Raw genomic sequence first — 18,552 nt, forward strand, 5'->3', positions numbered from 1 at the left:
TTGATGCCGGCTCCTGGTATTGTTACGCTGGTCACATTGGGTGAAGGACAAGTCACCAGGCATACTCTTCCATGACAAAAATGAGTTTAAAGAATGTACGGTTTGTTTTAATCTGTAAAACTATTTTATAGATTATGTCATGTTTAAATCATAGGGATGTTATACATTCAGTTTGCTTTTATTGGCCTTTTGTTTATTCTTTGGTATTACCTGATGTCGAACTTGCTGAACTTCAAAACACAAACCCGTCTCGATTTATTATTTTTATCCACTCTGAGGGTTGTTGCACAACTAAAGGCGTGGGAAGACGGCTTCGATAGAACAAAAGGACTGTGGAGGAGTAACCGAGGGTGGATCAACAGGAGTCTATAGAACCAGTGAAAATCTTGTGGTTTTCCAAATGGTTCAGATGAAGGCAACGTGACTTCTTTGGGTTTTTTAAAGAAGTTTTGCTTTCGAGGAGCTTTGTGAATCTGACTGGAAAATGGGAGAGCTGCACTTATAAACTGTAGCTGTCTGTTGTTTCTTAACTAGCTGAAACTACTAATGAATACACCTCCCTACCCCCAGAGGAGCCGTTTATGTCGTTATGACCTATTGTGTTAGAATGTTTGTTTTGATTAGATGCAGGAGGGTGTGACCTAGACTGAAACTGTTTTGGAATTGGGTTTAGAGCTGCATTGTAGATGCTGGAAAGATGAACCATGGGGTCTCCTCCTTTGTTTAATGTAGTTGAAACAGCCATTCTAACACAATAGGTCTTAACGACACCAGCGGTTACTCACGGGGAAGGCAGGACGGGTGTCCATAGGTATTTTTAGCTTGTTAAGAAATATCAGACAGCTACAGTTTGTAAGCACAACTCCGATATTCCAGTCACTTTTGACAAAGACGTCCAGTTGTCTTCATTTTAACCCTTTGGATCACCGTGACCTGATTGGCAGAGAAGCTTCACCAGCATCTTGTGGTTTTGCATCTAAAAAGTAAAAATTCAATATACTCATCTAAAGACTCAAATGGCAAAACAAACAATGCTTGTAATACAATTATTTATATTTTCAGAAACATTTATAGGAACTTATCCATCCATCCCATTCATTTTCAGCTGCATAACCAAGGCTGGGTTGTGGGGGCAGTAGCCTAAAGAGGGAGGCCCAGCCTTCTCTCTCCCCAGCCCCTTGGGCCATCTCCTTCGGGGGAATCCTACGGCGTTCCCTGGCCAGCCGAGAGAAGTAGTCCCTCCAGCGTGTCCTGGATCTTACTTTAGGTCTTCTCCTGGTTGGACGTGCCCGGATAACCTCACCAGGGAGAAGGCCAGGAGGCATCCTAACTAGATGCCTGAGCTACCTAAACTGGCTGCTCTCATTGCTGAGGAGCAGCGGGTCTACTCCAAGCCCCTCCCAAATGACCGAGCTTCTCACCCTATCTTTAAGGCCCAGCCACCCTGCGGAGAAAGCTTATTTCGGCCATTTCTATTCGCGATCTCATTCTTTTAGTCACTACCCAAAGCTTGTTACCATAGATGAGGGTAGGAACTTCGATCGACCGGTAAATCGAGAACTTTGCCTTCCAGCTCAGCAATCTCTTCACCACAACAAGTCGGTGCAACGCTCACATCACTGCAAATGCTGCACCAATCAGCTTATTGATCTCGTGCTCCATATTTCTCTCATTCATGAACAAGACCCCGAGATACTTACACTCCTCCACTTGGGGCAGGACGTCATCCCTGACCCAGAGAAGGCATTCTACCCTTTTCCGACTCAAGACCATGGTCTCAGATTTAGAGAAGCTGATTCTCATCCCAGCTGCTTCACATTCAGCTGCAAACTGCTCTTGCTAATGCTGGAGATCAAGTTCTTATGAACCCAACAGAACCACATCATCTTCAAAAAGCAGAGACTCGATCCTTAGGCCACCAAAACGGATCCCTTCAATACCTTGGCTGTGCCTAGAAACCCTGTTCATAAAAGTTATGAACAGAATCGGTGATAAAGGGCATCCATGGCGGAGTCCAACTCTCACGGAAAACGAGCCCAACTTACTGCCGACAATGTGGACCAAGTTCTGATACCAGTCATACAGGAACCTAACAGCCCGTTCTATCTACTTGAACTGCCAGGACAGGTTAAAAATAACTAAATAAAATGTAAAGATTCCCCCACAGACCTTCAAAAACTTTAGATTTTTCTGAATGTTTCAAATCTTGGGTTGGATGTGAAAATATGGCCACAGGATATTCCTAAGGTAAAATATGTTTTGAAATAAAAAATTCTAATATGAAATTAGGGATTTTTAGACATTCTTGAATGAAATATGAGCATTTCTTGTTATACCTTCCCAGGCATTTTAATGCACAGATCGATCTGAATCAGTGTGTGTGTGTGTGTGTGTATATATATATATATATATATATATATATATATATATATATATATATATATATATATATATATATATACAAGCAGAATACATTTTAAAACAGGCTGTCTGGCTAGTAATTGACTTTAGAATTGAAGTTATTTAGTCTCATTAGAAGCACTTTTCCTTTAGCCTAGTGGACTAAACCAAATTCTTGCTATTCGCATATATAGTCTGGCTTGCCAGGCTACTTTTCCTTGGCTTCCTCTTCTCATTACGTGAACCTAAAACAATTCCCAGACCCTTAACTTGCACAGCTTGGTTGTCATGTTCATTTAGATCCATAAATCCCTCAGAGATTTGTTTCTTCAAAGGCCTGACATGGCTCTACTAAATGTTCAATTCTTTAAACAACTTTTTTCATTTTTGCAACATCTTGGTCCAATTTGACGAAATACTCTACTTCTCAAAAACCACCTAGGGGCTGCAGACATATCTGCAAAGGGACTAAAAGCGCAGTTGCATACGATCACATTATAAATGTGGTGTGTCAGTCTGTGATGAGAGAATAAACATTCCATTAAGCTTTTGCAACAATGGGAAAGTGATGAGAAAAGCAGCATTTGTGATGGTGACATAAAGCACATTAGGCAGTTTAGATCTCAGCAATGGGACCCAACTTTGCTCACAGCCTCAAATAGGTTTTTATGTGCTGACCTGGATTGTTCATTTTTTGATAACATTACATGTTGCAACTAAATTTGAGCCACGATAATGCTTTTTTTTTTACGTTATGCTGTATCACCAACTTTGTTGGGGAGAAAAAATGCAATTTGTTGGGTTTTTTGTACTGTTTTTGTCTGCAGTCGCTCAGGAGGCATAGATAAAACTGCAAGGAAAAGAAGAACAGAGGTCAAAAGGAGAAACATTTTAAATGATGCAACCAGACCAGAATACGTTAAACTTATTACTGTCAAATATTCAGCATATTGTGCAAAAATATATCAAATAGCAAGTTCTGTTTTTTGTTTAAACTTTTTGTTTCATCAGTCTACAACTTCACAGCCAAGTCTGCAGTCTTAACAAAATCATTAACAGTTCTCCTTTGGGTTCACACCACCACTATCTGACTTTTAAGCATTTATGTTGCTGCTTTGAATCTTGTTTTTGTGTAAGAGGCACAAATAACATCTCACCCATTTGAGGAAATTATGTTTATGCTAAAGGATTGATAAGCTAATGGCTAGTCTGAATGCAGCCAAGACCAAAGTGCATTTCTATCTTAAAGCAGAGTTTTTCGCACTTTAAGATATTGTTTTCAAATTGGTTTCAGTGGTTCTTGATCCATAACCTTTAGCATCTTCACATTGTACAGCATCCTATTGCCCTCTCCTGACCAGAAACTGCACTTAACAGTTTTATGGTTCAATTAAGAACACTAGTGTGCCAGTAGCTAGTATAAAGGCTAGCAGTTACCTCTATCAGTTAGCCAACTGATAATAAGCACAAGTAGAAGAAGTTTGCATATTTTGTTGGCATCATGGTGAAGCATGGAAGTAAATGTCGGCACAGTCTACACTCATTTGAGGGAGCTAAAGGAGGCAACAAAATCATGGACTGATGGTGACCTAGCGCCATCCAATCACCTTCATAAGAGCACAGGGGAGGAGGGGTGACTGTACACAAAATGTTGACAAAAGAAGTCCCGGTACGCTGAGAGTCCGTATAAATATTGATGTTTAAGTTGAAACTGGATCCGTTCGCGGGCTCCCACTTGGTGTGGTAGTTGAGGGCTTCCAGGGGAACTGGGCCCCCCTTAGCTGCCCTGTAATTGGAACCCTTACGACATGTAATACATTTTGTTTTTGTCTAACAGTGTGGATATTTTTACTTTGTGGTTTATTAAATGTCAGTTTGCTTGTGTTGACGTTAGGTCGTTGTTACTGCTAGCTACAACAGTCTGTTGCGGGGTTGTTTACGATAGCTGTCATTTTACTTTCAACCAGTAGAAGAGAGAATCAGGAAACTGATTTATTGATTGCTGCGATGGACTTGCTCTCTGTCCAGGGTGTACCCCGCTTGATTGTCCATTGGCCACTGGAGATAGAAACCAGCCCCCCACCCCACCCCCACTCCACGTGGACAAAGCGGGTTCAGACAATGGATGGATGGATTGATGATTTATTGATAGCTTTAAAACTGCTTCATTCTTCAATGTCCTTTTATAAATTAGTTAATTTGAAAACATCAATTACTCATTCATAACTTATTCATTTGAAATAATGCATTGTTTTATTATTTACTTCAAGTGACATCAGTCAAGATAAAGTTTGGTGATTTTTGATTAAAAAAACGTTTTGCTGTACATGTTTTTTTGGGCATGATGCATCTCCTCCATGAAACAAGGATGCACCTAAAATTCTTGACTTTGCTGCAGCTGGTGATCGTCGCAGCGTGTAATGTAAATGAATCTAAATGTGACAGTTAAACATTGAAGCTATTTTAAGATGGCCTTGGTCTTGGCTCTGCTTGAGCTAACTGTTAACTGATCAGTCCAGACTGTAACCATTTATTTGAAAAGTAAGATAATAAATATTTATATCTTTTACACAGAAACACATTCAAAATGTCCTAGCAGGTTATTTAACTAGAATAAACAGGATTTCTGTTAACATTGTCTGACCATTTTGGTAGTTAAATGTATTAGCAGCAATAGTAGTATTATAATGCAGGTTATGCAACTCCCTTACCTGAGGAAGCCCAGCATGTTTTAGTTGTTTCCCTGCTTCAACACATGCTTCAACACATCTGATTATAATTAGCGAAAGATTAGCAGGCTTCTGCAGAACTTGATGAGCTGCTGATTAGGTGAATCATGTGTGTTGGAGAAGGGAAACAACTAAAACATGCTGGACACCGGCCCTTGGGGAAGATAGTCGACCACCCTTGTTAAAGTGATTTGTTGCAGTACCACACAATGACTTGTCATTTTATATGATACAATGTCACGATTTCTGAAAAGCAGGCAGTGTCTAAAGACTGCAAACACCCTGTGAACATTTATAACAGCATAAAATATAACTGCTCACCTCATACCAAACATATAAGTCTGCTTCTTAAATGTTCTTAATATCGTTAAAAACATTTTGTTCTCAACGAGCATACGAAACCTGTAACCGGGCTTCATTTCCAGTTTATGAAGAAAGGTTTGGAAAAAGTCCGAGCATCAAACGCTTTTGCTGTCACAATATTCCGCTTTGGGAACGTCCTTAAGGTTTAGTCGGTCAGCCAGGAATTCTCGCTAAGTTATGTCCAGCCAATCAGGTTGCTTGTAGGGCTTGCAGGTGTGAACGTCCACCACTTCCTCACAGTCCTGGCACTCCACAGCGCAGCACCACTTGAACTTGCACTCACACTTGGTGAGACGTTTGACTCGCATGGTATCATAGCCTCGTCCACAACACATGACCTCACAGCCGTCTGTGCCTCGTGAGGACTTCCTGCACACCCTGCCAGCTGTGCCTAAGGAGCCTGTAAAAGGACATGAGAAGTGAAACAATTTCTTTTTTTTCTTTTGTTTCAAGATGGTGAAAAATGTTGTCTCTGCATCGTCAAAATAAGACCAACCTTAATAAAATCAGTGGAACCTCCATCAAATAATAATAATAGTTATACATTTTGTTTAAAAGCACCTTTCAAAACACACAAGGTCACTTCACAAGATAAAACACAATAAAATACTGTAAAATACCAAGAATGAAACAAATCAGTCATAAAAACAAGTCATGGTAGGTTTGAACAGTCTTGAGTCTGGATTTGAAAAGGGTGAGGCGGTCAATGCTTCTGATGTCTGGGGGAGTGCATTCCAAAGATGGGGAGCAGAGCGCCTGAAGGCTCTGTCCCCCATGGTGCATCAAAATCAAAGACGGCCTACAGGAAGGGCCACCGTTTGGCAAACAGCAGTAGAATTTTTAAAGAGCAAGTCACCCCCTGCCAGTTTTACTCCACCCACAGTTCCTATTTGAAAATTGTGCCAAAAGCACACATTGCCAATGACTAACAGTTCCCCACACATCTCTTCCAGTTGACAAACACACTAACATTCACACCCCCTCGAATGGAGAAACAGCAGCACACTTCCTTGTCTGGAGGATTTCTCCACACTTCCTTCACCAGAGGAGAAGGAGGAAGGTTTTTTGAAGTAGGAAAGTAACCTGGACCTTGTCATTTTGTATTGGTCAGTGAGTTTCTCAAGGCCACCAGGGCTGAGCCAGCTGGAGGAAAGGCAGAGATTCGACTGCTTCTATACCCTACAGTGGCAGTGCAGCAGTCATCACACTGTACTACATCATAGTGTACCAGTTTAGCCAATAGCAATGGCTGCTTCGAGTTTTAATGTAGTGTAGACTTTTAACCTACAATGAACAATGATGCATTAATAGAAATGGAAAACAGTCAATGAGGAAGTTCACCATAGAAGATGTCCTCTCATCTACTCATGTCCGAAAAAACAGCCCAAGTCTAAATCATTCAAAGTTGATGGCAAAGCCACTTCAAACGAGTGCTGTTCCTGGGCTGCTGCCATCTTTGTTGTTTTACTCCATCACAGCTCTGCCTACATTCATAGAGCATTATGATTGGCCCGGCCTAATGGTAGGCTACAATGGAGCTACAATAGCGTGAGGAGAGACCAGCATGCAGAGCAAAAAGCTTTTGCTTCTTTTGCGGTTTGTCAAGATTTCTAGGCTACACTTTTCCCACACTCTTCATGAAGGTTTAGGCTTCCTGAATGAAAGGTCTCAGATCTTGGCACAATTGTGTCTATGTACTCAAGTGTAAAATCCAAGCTTAAGATCAGATACCAGGTCTAACAAGGGTTCATCTCTGAAGGCAGGAGAAAAGAATGGGAGGAGGGATTCTCCCCTGGGCCTCAGAAAGAGGTGCTTAAAACTGACCAAAGAAAGGATTTGAAGAGTACGCCTGCATGTATCCTTAGGCTGCAAATTCCTAGACAAAAGAGATTAGCAACATGGAGGGTCCAGGGCTTCTTCTAAGTCAGATCACCTTTTAATAAGGGCAGAACAAGCAGTTCTTTGAGTGAACACACCTTCATTACACACCAGTCATCAAAGTGCATCCAAGCTAACTGCAGGGAGGAGGCACAGTGTCTCTTGCACATGCCTTTATACCTATTAACAGTCAACTCCCTCAAGCTCTGCTGAAGAGGCTGGTTTGGAGGAGAAGGCTAAGAAAACACGAGGAATTAAAGAGTTAAATGTCAAATTATTCAACTTTAAGCTGTGGAGGAATGCAGGACTTGAGTGGACAGCTTTTCATTGATGTTAACAGAAAAAACAAAGGAGTCATCATCTGTTTGTCTTACTTTACAATACATTTTAATTTTGCATTTTAATTAAAAGCTTTGGACAGTTTTATTCTTACAAAATATGGACAATGTAAATCACAGCAATATATATTTGTTAAAAAAATACAATAAAAATATAATAATAGGAATTTATTGACATAAGTTTTGTGTTCTAACCATTTATTTCCTTTCACTTTGATGATTATAACTGACAACTAATAAAAATCCCAAATACTGTATCTCAGAATATTAGAATATTGTGAAAAGGTTCACTATTGGAGACTCCTGGTGCCACACTATAATCAGCTAATTAACTGAAAGCACCTGCAAAAGCCTTTAAATGGTCTCTCAGTCTAGTTCTGTATCATGGGAAGACTGCTGATTTGTAAATACCAACCAGAAGACATTTGATGAGAGCTCAGTCCAGAATATCAATTTTATCTGGAGCTTTTTTACTGGGGACCCATCCTTAACAACACTCACAATATTTTTTATGAATGCTCTGTTTTTTTATTATTTTTATTTTTTTTATGAATGCAATCTTTTCATTTGTTTCTAGGAGTTACATAAATATCCCCCTCACCTGCTGTTCGGTCCATGATGCAGTAATCAGGGGAATTCTCGACATACACCAATTCTTTCTTGATCTTCCCCTTGAAATCTCCATCAGCCACCATAAAACCGGTCCCATCCTGGTTCATTGTCACCTCCACGGCGGCATTGTACTTCCTTCGAAGGTAGTCTCCCGTTTGCCTGAAGTCAGACAGGGCCAGCCAGCAGGTTCTCAGCGAGCAGGAGCCACTGACCCCGTGACACTTGCACTCCAGCTTCATAAAGTGCTTCACAGCCTAGAGCGGGGGTCAGAGGTCACAGGGTGTTAAGATGTTGCCCAAAATGAGAGGTGTGTAATCAGGCTTGTGGAAAATGGTGCTGAATAATGAGATGTTTTTTAGGAGAATCCTTGAGCTAAATTAAATATAAGTTTATAAATTATATAAATAAATACTTTACTTAGAAGACATTTGGGTTTAAATGGTTGCTTCTCCAAAGTAAATATATTGAGTTCTCGTTTCAGGCAAACACTACAGGCCCATTTCCACTATAAGAAATTCTGGGTAATTTCATCGGATCATCGTGGTATGCATGTCTCCTTTTAGCCTTCCTGACAGGACCACTTTCCAAGCCATTAGAAAGACCGACCAAGTACCTGCACTGGGGAATGGGTTGGAAAATGGCCTGGTAGAGTTGCTAGGCGGGACTTGTGTTTAGCTCGTGCTGATTGGTTGTAACAGCCAGCATACATGGGTATGACATTGGTAGACGTTACCAAACAACCAGCATTTGTAAATTTGAAAGAGTTCCTGGTGGAATGAAAAGAAAGTAATCAACTTTAAAGCTGCCTTAAAGTCACTGTTTCTATACGCCCAAAGCCAAATGGTGCAGCAGAAATCCTTCACAGCACCATAATCTACCGTTTAGTGTTCTTCTACAAGAACTTTTAATGTTATTGATTTATACCTTCTGATGCTGATCAGTGATGTCACTCACTGCCACAACAGACATGATATACTGACATCTTAGCAAAGTTCAGATGGAGCCAATTTTGTATACCACACCATACCAACTTTATCTGCATAGCACTTGAAACACCCGCAGGACCAAAGTGCTGTACGCAGAACAAATCAAAACAACAGAATCAACAATAAAACCATAGAAGCTAGAATAAATCAAACAGCCAAAGAGGTAAAACAGTAAACTATGCAGACTAAAATATGGTTAAAACTAAGTAAAATGCTCTTAAAATAATAATAAGAATGATTCAAAACTAGTTAAAAGTCATTATCTCAGATGATGTCAAAGACCAGAGAGCAGAGGTGGGTTTAAGCAGTGATTTAAAATCAGACAGTGTGTAGCAGCTCACACAGGTGAGACAGGGCAAGACCATTAAGAGAAGCAAATAAAGGAATTTTAAATTGAATCCTAAAAGACACTGGCAGCTAGTGAAAAGAGGCCAGAAAAGGGAAGATGCACCCAAACTTCCTTGTCCCTGTTAGAGTTGGTTTATGCTTGACGCGTCCGCGAGGTCCGCACGGCTCCGCGCGGAAAAGTTGAGTCATTTTGCGTCATTTTAACAACCACGCCCCTCCACCGCGCCTCCGCACGGCCCAGAATTTCCACAACGCGCACCTCGGAAAATTTCTAACCACGCGGACGGACGGACGCGGAAAAACATGGCGGACCGGCAAGAACTAGTATGGCAGAGGTTCGTAAATACAGACATTTGTATGATTCAGCTCTCAGAGATCACAGTGATCAGCATGTTGTTAATAATTCTTGGAGAGAAATGGCTCGCACTGTCGGAAAAGACGAGAACACTGTTAAAAATGCTGAAATGCCATGTTGTAAACAGTAATTTCTACTTCTACTATTGTGTAGTGTTGGATGTTTGCCGTAGAGCTCCATGCTGCCCCGTTCAGTTTGGGAGAATATTGGCTCACCGCAGAGACGAGCCGCATGAACCATAAACGCTGCGAGTTGTGAAGCGCGTTCCATCCGCGAGCCGCATCACCGCGCGGAAAGTGAATGTGTCAAGCATAAACCAAGCTTTAAGGGGCGGGCAGCAGCATTTTGTTCTATCTGAAGCTGAGAGATACAGGCGTCACTTATTTCTGCATAAAGACCATTACAGTAATCCAAGCAAGTTGTAATGAAGGTGTGGAATATTGTTTCAAAAAGCTCCTGGGTCTGGATTAACTTTACTTTTGCCAGCTTCCTTAAATCAAAAAAAAAAAAAAACCTAGATTTAGCAACCGATCTGATGTGGTTGTCTTACTTTAGTTCAGCATCCACTTTGACCCCAAGGTTAGTAACAGTTGGCTTAATGTACCGGGCCAGAGAACCACCTCAATGTTGAGGGTCTCAGTGGAGCTACCAAAAACAATCACCTCAGTTTTGTTTTCATTTAACTTTAAAAAGTTCTCGGCTAACCAGACTTTATTTCACCCGGACAGGAAAACGTATTTCAGAGATTTTGAGTTAGATTTTTTAAGTTGGAAATATATTTGAGTGTCGTCTGCATAACAATGAAAAGACATCCCATGTATTGTAAAAATAGAGAGGAGCAGGTACAGTGTGAATGGGAGGGAGCCCAGAACAGAACCTTGGGGAACCCCACACCCGGGCGGGGCAGAGGCGGACACATGGTCACCAAGGCAGATGTAGAATCCATGGTCATGAACAAGTCTAAAGCTGCACCACTCATGCCCCTACTGAGCGTGTCGAGAAAGTAAAATCCCATTATCCACTGTATCAAAGGCAGATGACAAGTCCTGAGAGGACTGAATCATCGTATTTTTCCCATCACCTTCCCGCCTCCCAGATGTTTCCCAGAACAGTGGAAACACGGCGTATGCTTTGTTGGCACTACAAACAACAATGTCTAATATTCTTGCAGTGCATTGTGGGTAACTTGTGACATCAATTTATCGAGAACCGGAGTGTCCAACCCCCAGTCCTCAAGAGCCCCTATCCAGTATGTTTTCATTGTTTCCCTGCTCTAGCACAACTGATAGTGCTGTGTTAAAGGGTTAAATCACCTGTTCAGCAGGTCAGCAACTTCAGCAGAATCACCTACTGATGTTAAAGCTGCTATAGCAAATTTAGGGGAAAAAATGAGCTTCAAATATATATATATTTTTTTTTTTGCCTTTTAACAGCTTTCTAACATACCGTAGTGTAACTATGAGTATACTGTGGAGATAAAAACAAAACAAAATAAATTATTAAAGTGGTTCTCAATTTTTTTTCCAAATGCTTTTGCCAATAACACGTTTCAGACTGAACACAACTATTGGACCATCCTGTTGTTGTTCTCACCGAATCGCTGCACTTCCTTGGGTCCTCCATTCATTACGCACTCAGGTACTTAGCAACAGAACACCACTGGTGTGAGAGTATACCGCTCAATAATATCAGAGAAGGAGAAACAGCTGGCTACTACCACCTCAACTTCATGACAAACTACCAAAGTTCCAAAAAGAAAAACAACATTTGAAGTCAAGGACAACAGAAGACATTTGGACCTAGAAAATTGTGACTGGTGTTCAGCACTGTCTCGTTTCCTACAACATTGTGGGTTTCTGGTTCTGGCAGAAGCGTCGCAGGGAAGATACCCGAGGGGAGGGGTGAGTGTTCCGTGACCGTGTTTGCTTTCAAAGCCTAGCTTTGCCATAACAGCTTTAAGCTGTAAGCCTCTACGGCATGCAGGATAGGGGCCCTCGAGGACCAGAGTTGGACACCACTGATCTAGAACAATTTCTAACACTCACTCAACCTGAACTTCTGTTTTCCTTCTGTGAAGAACGGTGAGTCTGATATTGCCTCCCTGAGACTGTTGATACCGTAAAAAAACGCCTCCAGTCATAACACAGTTTTTTTCACTAGCAACTTTTCAAAATGTTAAACCTTGAATTCCTTCCCTAAAATATGTGTGTGTGTGTGTGTGTGTGTGGGGGGGGGGGGGGGGGGGGGGGTTAAGACAAAAAACTCCAACTGTTGCTCACCATCCGACCACATCTGTTGTTGTGCAGGTTCATGAGCGCTCGGGCGTCTTTCACCATCCTCTCACGAGCGTCCACAAAGTCTTTGGCAAATTTTATGCCATAGTTTATGTTGTCACTGCAGCCTCCCCAGTCAAAACTGCCCTTGTCATCACTGGCTTGCCCATGCTTGTGGCTGTCGCAGTTGCAGATCTTGAGATCCCCTTGACTGCAAGCCCTGGTAATGGCATGGACCACTCCAGCTGAAGAGATGGCATAAACAAATGCTGCTTCTCGGCTGCCTGCATAGAAAGATATATTTTACTTTGGGAAGAAGTAATAGCACTCACGTTCTCAGTTTAAATAAATAAAAAACCCATGTTCATGTAGATTCCAGGCTCCAGAAGCATTGTTGTTGACTTCTGGTAATGAGATAACAATCCTAGCGACTTCATTTTCACCTTTTCTTTTTTAATTGGCACAAATGGCAGCTTTTTCTGTGTTTTCGTTTCAGACTAAAAGAGATAGGGGTGGGGGGTGGGGGGTATTTGGTCTGGCTGTTCCACCCTCCTGTAGCTCTCATTCCTCCTCACGCAATGAGGCAGAGCACAAGCGATATGTCAGGGAGTGAAGCTTTGTCTGGCTGCCAGAAACATCTACCCAAATATTTATATCTCCTATTACTGTTTATACACCACCAGTGTGGATCTCTCAATCAGCTACTTGTTTTCAGCGAACAGCAACTTTCCTAATCCCCTTTAATTCCAGTGAAGGTAGAAAAGCTCCAAACACTTTTCTGTTTCTATTCAGTGGAAATTATTTAATGAGACAATCTATTTATTCTCTGCTTATCTGCTAACAGAGGAGACATTTACGATGGTGATGAACTAGAGAGCCTCTGACATAAACAACAACGACACTCACTTCGCAGCATCACTCTGCCAAACACAGTGTGGTCACGGTCCAGTGTGCTGCAGTTCCAGCGGTAGTGTCTGAACTGATGCTGGCACTCTTTGATCCACTCTTTGGCTCCCTCGCTGATGGACTGCATCAAGTCTGGGTGTCGCTGGCAGAGCTGCCGCTGCTTGTTCACCAGACCAGGAATATTGTCGCATATTACCCGTGCACCCAGTGCTCCAATGTACCTGCAGACACACATCCAGACAAACCCTGGTAGTGACGCAATTATACCAGTGCTGTTAGCACCAGCTCATTATCTAATGATTATATAACCATGGTATACTGGACTTTCAGCTCTTGCTGGGGAGGTTTGCAGTTGAATGTAGAGTCACTGGTGTGAGGATCATCACATCTAAATCTGGGGTAAAGGGTTCTCAACTGGAAATGGGTTGTGCAAACACTAAACTGGTGTGGTGATGGTGATGTTGATGGTGATGGTGAACTAAGCTTCAGGGAGACGATTTTGATTTATTGTTTGATCTACATCCTAACCTTCACCTTTGGTCATGAGGTTTGGGTAATGACCAAAACCACTAAATTGTGAGTACAACCAGTCTAAGCCAGTTTCCTCTTCAGAGTGGCTGAGCTCAGTTTTCAAAATAGGATGAGAGGCTTGGCATGGAGAGACACTCAGCCAGCTGAGATGCCATTTGTGGAGAATGTTCTCTAGGGACTTGTTTTGGACATGTCCTTCTAGGAGTAGACCCTGAAGCAGAACTTGCTGAAGGGTTACATCTCTAGACTGGCCAAGGAAAAGCCTCCCACCAGCTGGTGGATGCAGTGAGAACAATCTGGCCTCCCTAATTTGGGCTGCTGAACTCTGTGATTTGTACCCAGAAAAGAGTAAGACAGCAAGATAAAAACAGTGGTGTCCCCAAGGGATGATTGCAGAGGGACATGGCCAACCCAGTGCACTCCCAAGCCCCCACAACCCCAGGGATGACTACCCCCTTAATGAAACACATTCATCATCTTTATTCAATAAATAAATGAAAAACCCAGCAAATACATTGATAGGCACATGTTCACAATGGACACCTCAGGGTAATTTGATCAAATCTTAGCAGCATGCACCAGTCTCCATTTCACCAGGCCAGCCTTTAACTGCTCTCCTAGTCTTCTGAATTGATTAAGTTATGGTGCACATGGACAGAATAAAACTTTAATGCTACTAATGGCCACTGGCATGTTTTTGCGCTGATCATTGACATCACTCACTGCCGAAGCAGTCGCCATATGCCGATGTCTTAGCAACATGTCATTTTTCCCTCTCCCAGAAATTTCCCAAACTCTCATAGTGGAAACACGGCTAATGTATCCATCCATCCATCCATCCATCCATTTTCCTCCGCTTGTCCGGAGTCGGGTTGCGGGAGCAGCAGCCGGAGTCGAGAGGCCCATACTTCACTCTCCCCAGCCCTTCCGGGGTAACCCCAAGGTGTTCCCTGGCCAGATGAGAGACATAGTCCCTCCAACGTGTCCTGGGTCTCCCTTTAGGTCTCCTCCCGGTTGGACGTGCCAGGAAAACCTCACCAAGCAGGCATCCAGGAGGCATCCTAATCAGATGCCCGAGCCACATCAACTGGCTTCTCTGAATTTGGAGGAGCAGCGGGTCTACTCTGAGGCCCTCCCGGATGACTGAGCTTCTCACCCTCTCTTTAAGGGAGAGTCCAGACACCCTGCGGAGAAAGCTCCTTTTGGCCGGTAGCATCCGTGATCTCGTTTTTTGGTCACTGCTAATGTATTTTAATAAAATTTAATACATAATTTTCAATAAATCACAATATATATATATATATATATATATGTCACTGATGCTCATCATTTTCAAATAAAAGCATAAATTTCCTAAATATTTGTGGATTGTTTTGTTGAAAGAGCAACAGGCTAATTAAGCAGTTTTACATTTCTAAAACAATAACATTGGAAACAAAAAACAATTTTGAAATATTGTCTTCTTTCCTGAAATATTTGTGTTACTCACATTTTAGGTAAATGTATTGGATGCATAGGCCTTTTGATTTCTAATGAAAAAAATGTGTGAGTGATGCAACACACAGCTAAGCTCACTCCCAAGTTACCACAGGACCAATTAGCTGTGTCATCCTGAAAATTTCCCTTGGCCCCCCCCCCCCCCATGGAAATGTTCTAGGTGCACCACTGGATAAGTGATGTCGTGAACCTGCAGTTTTACTGATTGTCTAAGCGAAAATCTTTCCAATAAACTAGTATTCACACTCTCCCATGGCGTTTGTAATATCAACACATAATGTTTTGTAACACAGAAACAGAACATGACCTCAAAACACATTTTATGGCTTGAATTGTGCTTTTATTGAACACACATCTGTGTTTATACCAGGATGTTAGCAATAGCTTTAATCCACAAATTTTCTATTGTAATTATCATTTTTTTCAAGGTGCCTTTATCCCAAAAAGACAAATAGAGTGAAAGGCTTGGCATTCCTTAAGAATGCAAACCAACCATGCATCATCTTTTATGTCAGAGCTATGGAGACATCGAAATTGTTAACGCCACTTTAGCAAAGAAACTAAATAAGATAAAAACGATCCTGCTACACTTTCCTGGTTATTTTTAATCTCAGTCAAAATGATAAAACAGAAATGAAACCACATTTCTGTGGGTGTTTTTGTGGCTGAAGCTACTAGTGAACAATACAATGATGAAAATATAACAGCTAAACATTTGTTCCACAAGTATTTCAAGGACTCTGAAAAGATTAACACATATATAGAGAGGAGATTTTCCCATTAATATAAACAGAACAGTTCTATATAAGGATCTGGCTAATGACAGATTTTTTTTATATTTCATAGTTTGGATCAATTAATCAATAGTTAGGACTTTGGTTGTTTATTTTTAGAGAACTTAGGTTCTCTAAAGATTTTTTATTGTTAGTTTGTAGCATTATTCCTGAGACTTTATTGTGCCCAAATAAACAAATGAATGTCACAAGCTTGAGATCTCTGCAGCATTCACATAAAGGGAAGTAAAATTTTGGTCTGAAGACAATTTCAAATCTTTCTTTGATCCTAAAAAACTAGAAAACAGACAAGTTGCCACATTATGGATGATTAAATGTTTCCAGACTTGCATGTGTTGGGCTTTGGATTTAGAAACTTTGTGCAACTGAAAACTGCAACATCTGACCCTTTGGCTGCTGTGGACACGAGACAGAAGAAATGCTCGGATCAGTACAACGACTGGACTTCCTGATCCTGCCTTCTCCGCTCTCCTTCCCGGGTGTCATCATGGTGTTTAAATCGCCGCCACACTTGTGTCACCTGAACGCCGAGTTAGAAACGTTTCCACTCCTGTTATGGCTGCCTCTGGCCGAGTGCTAAAGCAGAACAGAAGCTCTACTGGTGTTTATTGTGTGTTGAACATACCAGCAGTGGCATTAGACCCCTGACTGTGTGCAAACCCAAAGAGGGAAAACAGTACAGATGAAATAATCCAGAGCTTTTCCTTCCAATATCAACCTTTTGTTTAAGTTTGCAGCAAATTAGGATGGCATGTCTTAAATGGGTGATTAACCTTAATGACTTTACATCAGGATGTATTAAAATCTATAAACCAGGATGTCCAAGGTGAGGCCCGGGGGCCATTTGTGGCCCTCAGAGTGGGTTTGTGTGGCCCCTGGTGTGAACATTTCTCTCCCCAGCAGGCAGTTGGTGTATATTAATGATTTTAACATTTTTATGTTAACATTTTTTATAAATGTGTCTTTTTTGAGCTATATACATACATATATATATATATATATATATATATATATATATATATATATATATATATATATATATATATATATATATATATTGCTAAGTAAAACAATCACTAATAAATTTTCGTTCTCTTTTTTTAATAAAAGAAAGACATTTTTGTGACCTATGAGTTTTTAACTTGAAAAGTTTGACACATCTGTTATTAGACTTTATTAATTTAAAATAAATGTAGTTGTTGCTATTATTATTATTATTATTATTATTATTATTATTATTATTATTAGTGTTGTTGTTGTTGTTGTTGTTGTTGTTGTTCCTGATGGGATTTCCAGCTTGATCAAACGTTTTAGCAGTGGTTTGAAGAGGGTTGAACATTTAACCTCCAGAGAAACCTTGAAGGAGTCTTTTTTCATGCTCCAGCGCCTGCACCTGCCTCAGAGAGGTGCGCATGGGGGGCTTCTCCTCGACACCATTAATCTTCTCAGACCTGCTGAGCATCACTGACGCACGCTGTAAGCATCTTTATTAAATACTCACCACCATGATGAGTCAACTCTCGGTGTGAAAATGAGCAGGAGCAGAACCACCAAGGGTTTGACGTGATAATGTCTGGATCCATCTCGGATGTCCATTGCTCCGCTGCGTCCTGGTTTCAGACTCCTCAGGTGTTTGCGGAAGATGTGCAGTCAGGTGCGAAAGTCCTGGGCGACTGTCCGCCGTCCATCATCGAGTTACAAAAGAAAAACTTCAGAAAGCTTCCAGAGCGCTTCCAGACTCCATCAGTAGATCCGGGACATCCCTATCAGCCTTATTCGCTCTGGAGTTCTCGGTCCGCGGTCACGTTTGAGCCAGAAATCCACCTTTCCTTCTTCGGTTGCGCCTCGAATTGAAGCGTCTAAAGTTTGGAGCTGTCTAAAAGCGAGTTAAAGGAAAAAATAAACTACTTCCAAGTTCCAATGGAAGTAGACAACGCTCAGTTTTCCCCCCAGCAGCCTGGAATGAAGATGCGCACAGAAAGACGCAGAGCTGCGCTCGGGTGCGCCAGCTGTCTGCCTCCCTTCCCCTCCCCCCTCCTCTGTTACAGAGGAATGGACCTTCACTGGAGAAGATTGTGACTGGAAAGAAAACACTACCTCAAGTCTGCTGGAGTTGATTTATTTATCTGAACTTCAACTGACAACACTCAACTCTGATCCCTAAAATAGTTTAGTGAATGTTCTCCGGTGGTTTTTCTGAGGAGCAAATGTTCAAAAATACCTTAAATAAATGGATTTGTGCAGCGTCTTTCTTGTTGGGGAACTAAAGTTCCATGTGTTTGGTTTGGTAGATGATCATCAGAACAAAGTTCAACCATTTAGACAGAAATTAGAAAATCTTTATTTTATATGAATACAAGGGAATTTTAATGATGGTTGCTTTGATATAAACGCAATCACATTTTGGAGTAAAAATTATTTTTTGTGTTAGAGAAAAATGTCCTTAGGTCAGATGCATTTCACATGACATTAGTTTAGACATCAGAGTAAAGCATTAAAGGGGGTATTTAGAATGCATTTTCTTATGTTATATTAGTGCTAT

General features: G+C 41.3%; 1 protein-coding gene across 1 annotated transcript; it reads right to left on the reverse strand.

Moving 5' to 3' along the window:
• Positions 1-5,433: 5,433 nt before the first annotated feature.
• Positions 5,434-17,834, reverse strand: wnt2ba (wingless-type MMTV integration site family, member 2Ba). Its single transcript, XM_015959195.3, has 5 exons — positions 17,512-17,834; positions 13,189-13,409; positions 12,289-12,566; positions 8,310-8,574; positions 5,434-5,892 (listed from the first exon to the last, which is right to left on the reverse strand). The coding sequence occupies exons 1-5, from the start codon at positions 17,604-17,606 to the stop codon at positions 5,663-5,665; spliced, it is 1,089 nt and encodes a 362-aa protein (XP_015814681.1). The 5' UTR covers positions 17,607-17,834; the 3' UTR covers positions 5,434-5,662.
• Positions 17,835-18,552: the final 718 nt, after the last annotated feature.

Source organism: Nothobranchius furzeri, chromosome 3 (assembly GCF_043380555.1).
Source record: "Nothobranchius furzeri strain GRZ-AD chromosome 3, NfurGRZ-RIMD1, whole genome shotgun sequence".
NCBI lineage: Eukaryota > Metazoa > Chordata > Actinopteri > Cyprinodontiformes > Nothobranchiidae > Nothobranchius > Nothobranchius furzeri.